The following is a 13,843-nucleotide window of genomic DNA, read 5'->3' as shown; positions in this document are numbered from 1 at the left end:
CTTCCTGGATAGCGCATCTCCCGTCTTAGGTGGAGGTCGGATGAATGTTCACACCCATCCTCCCACTGGGCTCTAGAAATTTGAAGTTGTTCGTTATTGTTCCATGGTGACATTTTCAAGTTTTAGGATATCTCAAGTTTTCAATCATTTGGGGGTTTTAGGAAGCCCCTGTAACTCTAATACTGGCTTTCTCATTGTGAGCGCTATTGAGCTTGTGGGCAGGACTGATCTTTCTTGTATGGCCTCAGAAACACGTGACCCACGTTCAGAAGTCCTGAACCCTAAGGACAGAATGCCAGTGGCACCTTCCTCCGAGTCGAGTAAACAACCAGCGTCATCCCCACACATTTTTAAAAGCTGCAGGGAACAGGACAACACCAATTTAAGGATTAATGAAACCCCAAAACTTGACAATTCACCTATAAAATATAAGAAAAGTCCTTGTCATGCCCTCTCATGCCGGTCAAAGTGCTCTCACTTAGCTCTTTTTGGAGATGTCCCCCAGGGGTGCTGGGCAGGAATATTTTTCCTCTCCTCCATCACCCCATTCCCAGCCAATCCCCCTCCTCTAGTTTCCCACAGCAGACGCGAGACCAGCTGGAACATGGAATGAAATTTATTGAAGAGAAACGTATAGTGAAACTATCGAAGAGAAGGAAACCACAATACAGAGAGAAACTGCAAACGGCCACCACAGGCCACAGGTCCTGGGCCCCCTCCTCCCGGGGTTCCTGGCAAGGTGCCTCATCTGCTTCCCCTCCCGCTGCTGCCCCTGCCGCCACCTCCCTCCTTCCCGAGGGCCCCAGGGTCTGCCTTTTGCCAGGACAGTGGACTCTGGCAGTGTCCACTGGCTTCAGGGACCCCCCTCCTGAACCCATCCCTATGGCCCTCACAGAACAGTCACAGGACACTGGGAAACACCAGGGAACACCTCACCAGGCTGAGGAAACTGAGTCACAAGTAACAACAGGGTTGGAACGCCAAAGCATAGTCCCTATGGAGCCTCACGCAGCCCCACTCTGCCCCAGGTCTGGTTCTTCTTCCCGCAGTCACGGTCACCATCACGGTCATGGGGTGAGCGTCCACCGTGCCCCGGCGCCTCCTTCCCGCCATCTCCTGGGACTGCGCTGGGGGCCTCCGGGGAGAAGCTGCTCAGAGAACACACACAGCTCCACAAGAACAAGCAGTCCCTGGCCTAGATCTATGCCGGGAAAGCAGAGGTGGTGCTCATGATGCGGGACAGCAGCGAGCAGAGCCGGGCTCGCAGGAAGCTCACAGCACGTGCCCCAGGCCCAGAGGCAGCCGCCTGCATGGGCGCACAGTACACGACATTTCGCAGGAGTGATGGCTAGCAGTGGGTGGGCGTCTGCTGGGCGTGTGGGTCACACAGGGCCTACACAGGTGACGGTGAGCTTCCCGGAACAGGGGGCAGCCTGCCCCAGGGATGGCAAGTGGGTGGACCCCTCTTGAACGACCCAGGCAGCTGGCACCATTGAGAGGGCCTCTTTCCCCCTGTCTCTCCCAACTCAGGGCCTGGGCTGGGCGCAGACATCTTCAGGTGCTCCCACCCAGGCCACAACTGGCCACTCAGGGCTCCCTCCAAGCCAGTTCCCTGTGGCAGCAGGGTTTGGGGCTGGGGCTGGGTGTGCTGGGTGCAAGGGAGGGAGGGAGGGGCGCCTCTCCCTACCCCATTTTGTATCAAACCTGGTCATCTGGGTCACGGGGAAGGAATGGGGGTGGAGGCCAGAGCCCCTTGCGGGAAGTGGGGGACCCTTACTCCTGATGTGGGGTGAGAGACTGGCCCTGGCCTGGCCTCCGTCTGCCTCCAAGGCACTACTGCCTGAGAGGAGAGGAGGCCCCAGGGCCCTAGGAGCCTATTTGCCCTGGGAGGACTTGGGCTGGCCCGCATCCCCAGCCCCGTCCTCATTCTCGTTTTCGGGGTCCTCCAAGATGGTCTGGAGCCCTTCCAGTGGGGGATTTCTGGCTTCCTGGCCTCTCACCTGGATGAGGCCCTCTGGACCCCAGCTAGGACCTCCTGGGAACACCCAGGCAGCACTGCTCATCCGGGCTGGGGAGGAGCTCCAGGGGACCTCGATGGGCCTTGCCTGACCTAGGCCTTCGAGGTCTGCAGGGGCACTTTCATCTTCCCCAGCGGCAGGGGCTCCCTTTGCAGCCTCTTTGGTGGCAGAAGCGGCCTCGGCAGCATCTTCCACTCCAGGATCAGACTCGCTGGCGTCCCCCTGGGCCGGGGAGGCCTGGGCAGCAGCTGGGTCTTCACTCTCCACTGGGACCGCTGGCCAGGCCACACCCTGCTGGCTCCTCGCTGGGGAAGCTGCCCACGCCTCCATCTCCCGGATGAGCCGGAGCAGCCCCAGGAAGCCAGGTGGCCTCCTCTCCAGCTGCATCCCCCTCAGGGTATCCTGGAGTGCCTCGCTTAGGCGGGCCCGAGACAGCACCTGCCGCAATCGCAGGTAGTTGGCCAAGGCTGGGTGGACGGCCCCCTTCTCCACAGCCCTCTGCAGCAGGCCTTCCAGGCGCACCACGAAGGCAAACAGCCCCTCCTGGGGCCCCTGCGTGCAGGTCAGGAACTTCAGCCTCGAAGTCATTCGAGTGTCCTGGTTCCTAAATACCTGCCCCAGCGCTGCCAGGCAGTCCAGCGCGGACAAGTTGGGATCTTCCTCCAGGAGGCCGCTCACGACATCCAGGGCCGGGCCGCCCAAGCTCTCCAGCAGCCACCTCTTCCTCTCCCTTTCCGACGCATGGTACCACAGCTGCAGCATATCCTTGGCGTGCTCCACCCAGCTCTCAAAGGACTCTTCCTCGCAGCCTGGCTGCTCCCTCCCTGAAAAGGGTCTCAGTTCCCGGTAGGCCCTGTTTTCCAGCACAGCCTGTAGGGTGCAGCGCCAAGGCTGGACCCAGGCTTTTGTCCCTCCTGCCTCACCCACAGCTCCTGCCTCACCTGCAGTTCCTGTATCACCTGCGGCTCCCTCATCTGACTCTCTTGCCTCTTCTACAACTCTCAACTCATCTCCAGCTCCTCCCTCACCTGCACCTCCTGCCTCACCTGCACCTCCTGCCTCACCTGCTGCTCCTCCCTCACCTGCTGCTCCTCCCTCACCTGCGCCTCCTGCCTCACCTGCTGCTCCTCCCTCACCTGCGCCTCCTGCCTCACCTGCTGCTCCTCCCTCACCTGCGCCTCCTGCCTCACCTGCTGCTCCTCCCTCACCTGCTGCTCCTGCCTCACCTGTGCCTCCTGCCTCACCTGCGCCTCCTGCCTCACCTGCTGCTCCTCCCTCACCTGCGCCTCCTGCCTCACCTGTGCCTCCTACCTCACCTGCAGCTTTTGCCACTGCTTGCCCCTGGGGCTGTGCAGGGAAACTGGGCATATCCTGAAACTCAACATCAGGTACTTGGGGCAGGAAGATCACTTTCCAGGGCCCCCCATTGCCTGGTATTTGATGGGGAATGAAGCTTCGGTTTAAATACTCAGTGAACTCCACCAAGGCTGCCTTGGCCCCGAGCTCCTTTCTGAAGTGCTTGGTGAGCACTCGATACCTGCCCAGGGGCGACAGGGCAGCCTGCACGGCCTCCTGGAACTCATGTTCCTCACAGTCGTCAGGGATATCCAGGATGAGCAGGGAGCGCTCTGCGTTTGCACCCATCCACCTGCACCAGTCCCGAAGCATCGCCAGAGCCATCGCAGAGGACTTGAGGGAGGGAGCCTGATCAGACAGGAATGTGTGCTGACTGTTGCAGTCTCTGATGCAGCCTGTGAGTACAAAGAGAGAAGCTTGTTTGTGCCAAACATTCACTCCCACCACTCATCTGCCCCTACATGTGTGGGGGTGGGGGAGCAGGGCTGGAGCTCGTCTGCCTCCTTGTTTTGTCGCTTTGATTTTAGTGAAATTTCGATGGCAAATTAAATTTATTTGCAAGATACAGGGCTAGTCACATTTTCTATGTTACCTGGTGCCAAGCTTATCTATCCTGGTGGGAAGCTTATCTAAGTTTTCAAAACTTTTGATAAAAACCTGTTCACAATATTCCCTCATTATCTTTTTAAAGTCTATAAGATCTGTAGTAATATCCTGTCCTTCATTCCTGACATTGATTAGTGTTCATTCTCTCTTGTGTGTGTTGTGTGTGTTGTTTTTTGTTTGTTTGTTTGTTTGTTTTTTGAGGCAGAGTCTCATTCTGTCACCCAGGCTGGAGTGCAGCAGCTCGATCTAGGTTCAGTGCAGCCTCGACCTCCTGAGCTCAAACGATCCTCCCACCTCAGCCTCCTGAGTAGCTGGGACTACGGGCACACACTAACACACCTGGCTAATATTTTGTATTTTTTGTAGAGAAGGGGTCTCACTATGTCGCCTAGGCTGGTCTTGAACTTCTGGGTTCAGGCAATCCTCCCGCCTCAGCCTCCCAAAGTGCTGAGATTACAGGCATAAACCACTGTGCCCAGTCGTCTCTCATCTTAATTAGTCTTGCTAGGGTTCATTAATTTTGGTACTCTAAAAAGCCGGGATTTACTGATTGTCCTTTTTATCTCTGTTATTTCTTTATTTGACTCATTCTGTGTTTATTTTTGTTCTTTTTCGAGCTTCTTTAAATGGACTGTTCAGCCATTGATTTTATGTTCTATTTTTCTGTTATAAGCACTGAAAGCAAGAAATTTTCCTCTGACCACTTCCTTCCAAATGGCTAGTAATTTGGGTAAGTTGAATGTTTTGTGCAGTTCGAAATATCTTGTAAGTTCCTTGGTGATTTCATCTTTGACCCATGGATTTCAAAATATTTAGATATATGTTATTGTTATTAATTTCAAATAAAATTCCACTGTGATCAGAGAACTTATGAAAACGTGTGATCCTTTTCAGTTTCTGAAGATTTTTAAATGGCTCGACATATGGTCTATCTAAGTGAATGTACAATTTGCCCTTGTAATGAATCCGTATTTTCTACAGAGGCCAAGGTCTGCCCCCTCCAACCACTGCAACTCCTGTCGCCATTCTCCACGGAAGAGGCGACCTGAAGCCTTTCCAATTCCACCTGTAGGGGGCCAAGCTTCTCACGGCACTGCCACATCCGACAGCCTCCAGGGGGCGCTCACCGTCGCCTGTGCCACTGGCCGCCAGGCAGCCTCCGGCTCCGCACCCCGTGCACTCTCAGGCATTGGCCCTCCTTCCAGCCCATCCCCCACCGCGCACCGGGGACAGTCCCTTCTTGCCTCCAACGTGCCCTTCCACACCGGGCGCCCCCTACGCCCAGCTGGCAGCAATCCGCTCTAGCCCCGGGCAGCAGGGCGTCCCACGTGCTTAGACATGAGCCTCCCTCAGAGGCTTCCCCACAGTGGGGGACCCGACAATCCCGCCCCACACCCCCAAGTCGGGAGCCCCCAGAGCCCACAGAGGCAGGGCGCCCTCCGCTCTGGTCGGCCCTCCACCAGGCTTAGGAATCACCTCTGCCCTCACCCACCCACCCCTGGGACCTGACCACGGCACCAGCCATGGGCCCTCCCATCTCGCGCCTCAGACTCAGGCTGGGCCACCCTCCATCGCCGCCGCCCCACACTGGGAGCCCGCCAGCCTGCTCTCCCACGTGGCGCCCTGCGGCCCCCTCGCCCTCCCACCCCAGGGAGCCCCCTACCGACCCCAGCCCCACAGCCGGAAGCCCTCGATGCCCCCTAACCCCAGCACTGGGCGAGTCGCCCTCCCTCTTGCCTCCTCTATCCCGAGTGCTCCGTGACCATCTCCGCCCAGGGACCTCCGCCCAGGGTCCTCCTCTGGCCACCCCACACTGGGGAACCCCTCCCCTCAGCCCTCCTTCCAACCGCCCTCCCGAGGGGGCCTTCCTTGGCGAGAAGCCCATGGTGACACCCACACTGCGCCTAAATCGGGCCAGGCGGGACCACGGCCCCCCCAGCTCCACAGCCGGCTCCTCACGGCCTGCCACACCGCCCGCTCCCACCCCCACCCCAGGAACCTCCTGGCCCGCCATCCTGGGCTCCGGCAACACCTCCCGGGCCTGGGTCCTGGCAGACCCCCGCGGTCTACTCACTTTCTCAAACTCTGGGCAATTCCGGGTCTCTCAGTGGGAAGTCAGATGTCTGGGTCTCTCCGAAGGGTCTGGAGAGATCACCTCAGCTCCGCAGTGTGGAAGCGTATGGTTCTCTGAGGCACTTGGCGCCAACGGCCACCTGGGCTCCCAGAAATCCCTGGTTCTCCCAGAAGCCACAGGGAGTTCCGAAAGAAAGTTCCAGGCCAGTGTCGCTATGCAATGCAAATGATTGGACAGGGAGAGCACCAGAGAGGAGCACGTGGGAATGCACTGTTGTTACCATGGCGACTACACGTGAATCAAAAGGTGGAAAGGCTCGAAGCCCAGAAGCGGCAGGCACACCATTGACCCTCCGCCAATGGAAAGGCCTGCCCATGAGGATCGGGGGAGTACATTTGCAAAGCGAAAGTTCATTGCGGTAAATCGGTCCAGTTTTCTCCACTGTTTGCTTTCCAATGTGGTTGGTAATGTCATAAAGAGATACTATGTTTTGTTTTGGTTTTTTGTTTTTGGGGTTTTTGTTTTGTTTTGTTTTTGTTTTTGTTTGTTAGACTGAGTCTTGCTCTGTCGCCAGGCTGGATATTTTATTTTTTATTTTTTTTTGAGACTGAGTCTCGCTTTGTTGCCAGGCTGCAGTGGTGCAATTTCGGCTCACTGCAACCTCCGCCTCCCAGGTTCAAGTGATTCTCCTGACTCAGCCTCCCGAGTAGCTGGGACTACAGGTGCGTGCCACCACGCCCAGCTAATTTTGATATTTTCAGTAGAGACGGGGTTTCACCATGTTGACCAGGATGGTCTCCATCTCTTGACCTGGTGATCCGCCCACCTCGGCCTCCCAAAGTGCTGGGATGACAGGCCCTATGTTTTTATTGATCCCTTTTCTAGTAGTAACAATGACTGGGGCAGGAGTATTAAAATCTCCAATTATAGTTGTGAAGATGCCATTCTCTCTTTATTCTGTCAACTTTTGTTTTATATATTTTGAAGCTCTGAAGCTCTGTTATTGGGTGCAAACATATGTATGAATTCGATGTGTTCCTGATTAATCAATCCTTGTATCATTATTACCTTTTATTTTACCTTTTCAGCAATAACATTTTGCATTGTTTTCCAGTGGTTGCTCTAGGGATTCCTGTATATATCCTTTACTTTTCACTCTCTACTTACAGTTTACATTGTACCACATCACCTAAAGTTAAGACCATTTTCGTTATATAGATTACTCCCCCCTGCACCCCATCCTTTATGCTATAGTTGTCATATATGTGATATCTACACGTTATAAACCCTACAATACATTATTTATAATTTTATCTTAAACCATCATGTGTATCATAAAGAACTTATAAAGATAAAATAAATATTCCTTAATATTTACCTACATAATTTGTTATTCATTTCTAACCAAAGATCGAGATTTCCCTCTTTTCCTTAAGATCAAAAGACTTTCTGTAGCATTTATTTTAATGCAAGTCTGTTGATGAATTCTCTTAGCTTTCATGTGTCTCAAAGCATCCTTATTTCACCTTCATTCTTGAGGAGTATTTTCCCTGGATATAGATACAGAGTTCTGAGTTGAAAGGATTGTTTGTTTGTTTGTTTTTTCTCTCACCACTTTAAAGATCCTGTTCCATTTTCTCCTGGTTTCCATTACTTCTAATGAGAATTTGGTAGAACTTGTGAATGTTCTCTTCTTTTTCGAGTTGCATTTTACTGTTTTCACAATTCACTCATTACTCTTTGTTTTCAGTACTTTGACTGCAATGTGTCTACATGTGTTTTTTCTTTGTATTTATCCTCCTTGGAATTCACTGAGCTCCTTGAATCTGTAAATTATGTCTATCTCCAAATTTTGGAAATTTCAGTCATTATTTCTTCAAGTAGTTTTTCTTCCCCATTCTCTCCCTTCTCTCCTAGGAGGCCATATACACATTCATTAGACCTCTATATATTGTCCCACAGCTCACTGAGGTGCCCTTTTCATTTTTTGAAAACTTTTTTTTTCCTCTTGGTTTTTCAGAAAGGATTATTTCTATATATCTGTAAGTTTGCAACTCACCTGTCATCTACAATGTTATTAAGATCATCCAATGGAGATTTTACTTCCGATGTTGTTTTTCAGTTTAGAACTCACACTTAGTTCTTTACTTACACTTACAGCTTACACAGTCCTTGATTTATGATGGTTTGACTTATGATTTTTCAACTTTACACTGGCTTTACTGGGACATCACCCCATCCTAAGTCAAGGAGCACCTGGGTTTATTGGGCTATTAAATGCATTTTCAAATTACCATATTTTGACTTACTGCTGGTTTGTCAGGACTTAACCACAGTAAGTCAAGGAACATCTATAGTTTCTGTTTATCTTCTGAAATGTCCTATTTAAAAAAATCATAATCAGTGAGCAGTGAGATGGGTTTTAAAAAAATTGTTAGGTGGCTGGGCATGGTGGCTCACACCTGTAATCCCAGCGTTTTGGGAGGCTGAAGGGGGCAGATCGCTTGAGGTCAAGAGTTTGAGACCAGCCTGGGCAGCATGGAGAAACTCCATCTCTACAAAAAATACAAAAATTGGCTGGGTGTGGTGGCACATGCCTGTAATCCCAGCTACCTGGGAGGCTGAGATGGGAGGATTGCTTGAGCCTGAGAGGTGGAGGTTGCAGTGAGCCATGATCATACCACTGCACTCCAGCCTGGGTAACAGAGCAAAACTCTGCCTCAAAATAGATAAATAAATAAATAAATAAATAAATAAATAAATAAATAAAGTGTTAGGAGCATGCTTTTTTTTATTTTATTTTATTTTTTTACACAGCATCACTCTGTTGCCCAGGCTGGCGTGCAATTGTGTGATTATGGCTCACTGCAACCTCCACCTCCCAGGCTCAAACAATCCTCCTACCTCAGCCTCTCAGGTAGCTGGGACTACAGGTGCATGTCACAATGCCCAGCTACATTTTTTGTATGTTTTGTAGAGACAGAGTTTCACCATGTTGCCCAGGCTGGCCTCAAACTCCTAGGCTCAAGCAAACCACCCACCTCAGCCTTCCAAAGTGCTGGGATTACAGGCAGAAGTGTGCTTTATCTCCTTAAGAATATTTTTTTTTAATATTGTGAATTACTGGGGTCACCTCAGGGGTTGGATTCTCTTGAATGCTTTTTTCCTTGAGTATCAGGACAATTCTTGTTTCTTTTAGTAATCTAGCATTATATCCTGGACACTGTCCATAATGAGTTCTAGTAGCTTTGGCTTCTTGGCTTCTATTATATTTCTCCAAAGACAGATCATTGTTTGTTATTGTTGCTGCTGTTGTTGTGGTGGTGGTGGTGGTGGTGGTGGCAATGATTTGTTGTCTTAGTAGACAACTAACCTAGCTAAACTCACACTAAGTCTCCCCTGTATTGGGTACCAACTGCAATCTCCAGACTCCGTTTCCACAGTATTGGGCATCAGCCGAAACCTCTGCTCAGTTCTTTTCTCAGACTCTGCCTCGTGTATTAATAGCTCTGGGGTCAGCCAGAGATTTGGGCAGAGTGTACAGGCCAAACACAGGGCTCCTCCACATGGTGCTTCTCTGCTCCCAGGTGATACCCCTCCTGCTTTCCCTCTCCCGTGGCCACCCCAAAGCCTGCTCTCTGGGTCTCTGAGTTTTGGTCACCCAGCACGGCGTCCTCTGTGGCCCATGCTCACATGCAAGAAACTCACCTAGTGCCGGTCCCTTCTTCCAGGTGTTAACCCCCTATGGTTTCTGCCTCTACTGCTTAGTCCCTCATGCCATCAGAAGGTTTTGTTGTTAGTATTTCACCCTGGTTTCATAGGTGTCATCTGTGGGAGGGTTGATCTGATAGGAGTGACTCCACCATTGCTGAAGGCAGAAACTGACTTAAGTTTTAACAAGATCCCTGGGGCCAACACTACGGCAAGTTTTAACAAGATGTCCTGGATGACAGTTTCACTGTCGCCTTGTGAGTGACCCTAAGCCAGAACCTCCCAGCTAAGCCACCAGGAGTAATTTGTTATGTAGTGACAGATAACTGAGACTCTACCCCCCACTTTCCTTCAAGTGTTGTTGCCTGTCCAACCCATCCTCTCATTCATGGGACCTGATGCAGTTATCATAGGTGACTAAAAAGAGGATTTGAAGAATACGTCCACAAACTCTGTGATACTCCCCTTTCAAGAGGTGTAGCTGGATCCCTCTCCCCTTGAGTGGAGTCTAGACTTAGTAACAAATAGAGTTCAGCAGAATCCGTGGGCTGTAACTGGCAAGCATGGCTTTTCAGAGAAGGCAGCGTGTGTCTTGGGTGCTCTCTCTTCACCTTCTTGCACTTGTTTCCCCTTTCTCCTTTCCTCCCCCGCTTTCCTCCCTCCCTCTCCTTTTCCCCACCCCTCACTCTGTCTCCCCACACACACATAGATCCCCCTGCCTCTCTCACTCGCTCTCTCTCCCTCATCCCCCAAAATAGATCACTGTTTTGCAGGAAGCCCTGCTATGAGCAGCCCTGCGGAGAGGCCCACGTGCTGAGGAACTGAGCTACTTGCCACGTAGCCACGTGAGTAAGCCTGGAAGTGGATCCCTCAGCCCCAGTTAAGTCTCAGAGGCTGCTGTCCTGGATGACAGTTTCACTGTCGCCTCGTGAGTGACCCTAAGCCAGAACCCCTCAGCTAAGCCATCGGGAGTAATTTGTTATGTAACGATAGATAACTAAGACTCTAATATCCCCTTAATGCCCAGCAGTCTACAGCGTCACGGTGAGATTTCCTCCAAGCCTACTCTTCTGAGCAGCATTGTCTTAGTAAATGGCACCAAAAGTCACCCAGGGAGGCATTGTCGGGTGGATCATCAATCCCACAAGTAATATGAAGCCTCTAAATATTCACAACCATGAGCAGACACCAATCTTAGAGGAAAGATGAAGTAACAAGAGTCAAAAAAGGACTCTGCAGAGAGCTGCTCAAGTTCTGAGAAGCAAACCAAGGGCCAGTGGCATCCTGAGCCTGGGGAGGGGAGCATTTAAAGCAGCGGGAGATCTGACAGCATCAATGGAGAGCTAGTCCCTCAGGGTTCTTAGTTGCACACAACAGGAACAGACTGGCTGATGGAAGCCCAGGGGAAACCAGCTAGAGGGTATACCACAGGCGTACCTTGGGCCTCACACTCAGTGGGTAGCGGGTGCATCTGATTGGTAGAGCCTGGGTTAGGTGCCCATGCCATAGCTACAAGGGAAGCTGGGAAAGCCCAGACATTTTTCACTCCTCTTTTGGGAGGGAAGCTCCCCATCAGGTGAGAGAATTGCATGTGCAAAGGTCCTGGAGCTGGAAGGGGCATGGAGAGTACTGGGCTGAAAGGTTGGTGTGACTGCAGGGATGGGGATGCCACGCACCGATGCTGCGGAGGCCAGACGGTGCAGGCCTCATGGACCTCGGAGGGGTTTCATCTTCATCCTGAAAAAGCTGAGAACTCACTGACAGATGTGAAGCCAGTGCTGCACATGCATGCACAGACATGTATTTGTGTGAGTGACACAAGCTCATTGCATTTTACAGAGTTATCTCTGGTTTCTTTGTGGAGAAATTATGTGGGGAGCCGAGTGGATACAGTAAGACTAGCAAAGGGTGGCTGGAGTTGTCCTGTGAGAGATGACTAGCCTAGATGACAGCAAGGGCAGTGTCATGGAGCAGATATAGAGGGTCCATTTAACAGATCTAAACCATGCAGAGAACTAACCAGACACCATGAATGACGGGAAGTGGAGGGTGGGCAAGGGATGTATCCCCACCTTCTAGCCTTTGACATGGGCGTGTTCCACTCACCGCAGCTGGGGACTTGGTAAGAGCACTAGCCCTGGCACGAGATCACAAGCTCAGTTTTGGATGTGTGCATTGGCGCATCCAAGTGCAAATACCAAAAAAGCAGGTGCATCCAGGTGGGGGCATGCCAGGCACTGAGGCTGGGGAGGCCAGCCAAGAGGCCAGGCACAGTCACGCTCCAGCTCAGCCTCCAGGCCAGTAGATGGCTAAGCCTCCTCCTATGCCAGGATGTCTTGGCAAGGCTGGGTGACTCTTCAGCTCCTTACCTTTGGTGACCCTCCTGGCTTTGGTCCCTATCACCTGAAGGAATGTCTGGAGACTAGACGCTGCTGGCTGCCCTCCCAGCAGCCATTCCCCCTCTTTTTTCCTCAGTGGACTCCCGCTTGTTGTAGAGTCGGGGTCTCACTCTGCCGCCCAGGCTGGAGTGCAGTGGGGCCATAATAGCTCACTGCAGCCTCAAACTCCTGGGTTCCCGCAATTCTCCCACTTCAGCTTCCCAAGTAGCTTGGACTACAGGTGCATGCCACTGTGCCCAGCTAAAATTGTCTTATGTTTTATAGAGATGGGGTCTCACCATGTTGCCCAGGCTGGTCTCAAATTCCTGGTCTCAAACAGTCCTCCTGCCTCAGCCTCCCAAAGTGATGAGATTACAGGCATGAACCACCATGCCAGCTAGAACCCCCTTTTTGTTCCAGCCTCCGTCCCTCCCTCATCACTAGCCACATGGCTCAGGGCATGGTGACTCCCATCCCCAAATCAACAGGTGGCCCTGATTGGTTCAAATGCAGCTGCATATGTGTTCCTGGGGCAACTGTTAGTGATCCGAGCAGTCCATGGCCCAAATGGCCCAGTCAGACCAAAGGGAAGGTTTTAGATTTTATCCACAGAGGAGGGGCCTCTCTTTCCTTGAGCAGGAACAAGGAAGTATGTGATCCCAGCGGACACTGACAAACATTCTCTAGCACACAGGCAGCAGCCTGAAGCCAGAGCCAAGACTTGAGGTTGAAAAGAGGCTGGGGCCTGGGTGACAGCTCAGGACAGTGAAGCCACTAGAGGGGGCACGATAAGGATAGCTGTAGCCACACTGGGAGGGATAGTTGAGAAACGGTTATGATCAGACTGGGAGTGTCAGTGAAGGGAGAGGGAGGCCGTCCTGGGAGGGACAGTGAGAATGGTAGTGGCCACACTAAAGAGGGTCAGCAGAGGGCCAGTGGTGGCTCCCCTCTGGGACATTCAGGGACTGGAGCCACAGCTGCAGCCATGGGAGAAGCTGCCACACCAGCAGTGGACGGCCACCTCCTGGGGCATGTGCCCAGCTAAGCTGCAGGCCCTCAGGCTTCTGAAGGCCAAGATGGCCTGCTCTGAGGCCTGGGCATTGCTCCCTCCTGGCACCCAGGCCTGACACTTTTGCCCCTACCCGCCTCACCCTGAGGGTCCCATGAAGCCTCAAGGGTCCCAGGGTTGGACAAACTGCCCCATATGACACAAGGCATTCTCCACGCCATGAGCCACGCAGTACTCCAACCCTTCTGCAGGGTCAAGGAGCAGCCTGCGTGACCTGAGGCATTGCCGCGTGCATTCCATCCCCTGCTTTCCCCAGAGCCACTGTCTCCTGGGACTGCAGCCTGGACATCCCCTCCTCCACTCACTAGCTACACCCCATCTACAGCACTTTTCTGGCAGGGGGCGGGGGCAGGAGTTGCACAAAAACAGTTCATCCAGTCCAGACACACATCCTGTCCCTACAGGAGCTCACAGTCGCTATCACCCTCAATGGATATCTGAGGCTGGCAGCATATTCCCAAGGCTCTGCATGCAGCCTAAGACCACCTCCCTCCAAGGGCACGCCAGCAGAGCAGTCAGCCACAGCCCAGCTGACCCCTGGGAGAGGTGCCGCCCTGACCCCTGCCCTGCTGTGAAGGTGACTTACAGTCCCCTTTGGTCTGGCCTTCCCCCACTTGCTCGCTCACTTCCC

At 52.5% G+C, this 13,843-nt stretch overlaps 1 protein-coding gene across 1 annotated transcript; it reads right to left on the bottom strand.

Moving 5' to 3' along the window:
• Nucleotides 1–604: 604 nt before the first annotated feature.
• LOC112424156 (PNMA family member 6E) lies at nucleotides 605–6,234 on the bottom strand. The gene is made up of 2 exons (XM_024788354.2): nucleotides 6,055–6,234; nucleotides 605–3,769 (listed from the first exon to the last, which is right to left on the bottom strand). Exon 2 carries the CDS (start codon nucleotides 3,696–3,698, stop codon nucleotides 1,875–1,877), a length of 1,824 nt encoding a protein of 607 aa, XP_024644122.2. The 5' UTR covers nucleotides 3,699–3,769; nucleotides 6,055–6,234; the 3' UTR covers nucleotides 605–1,874.
• Nucleotides 6,235–13,843: the final 7,609 nt, after the last annotated feature.

Source organism: Macaca nemestrina, chromosome X, assembly GCF_043159975.1.
Source record: "Macaca nemestrina isolate mMacNem1 chromosome X, mMacNem.hap1, whole genome shotgun sequence".
In the NCBI taxonomy this organism is placed as follows: domain Eukaryota; kingdom Metazoa; phylum Chordata; class Mammalia; order Primates; family Cercopithecidae; genus Macaca; species Macaca nemestrina.
The sequence above is the reverse complement of the archived record's forward strand: the minus strand, read 5'-3'. Positions and strand labels throughout refer to the sequence as shown.

Coding starts and splice junctions, on each gene's coding strand:
- LOC112424156 (XM_024788354.2), bottom strand. CDS start 3,698: ATGGCTCTGGCGATGCTTCGGGACTGGTGCAGGTGGATGGGTGCAAAC.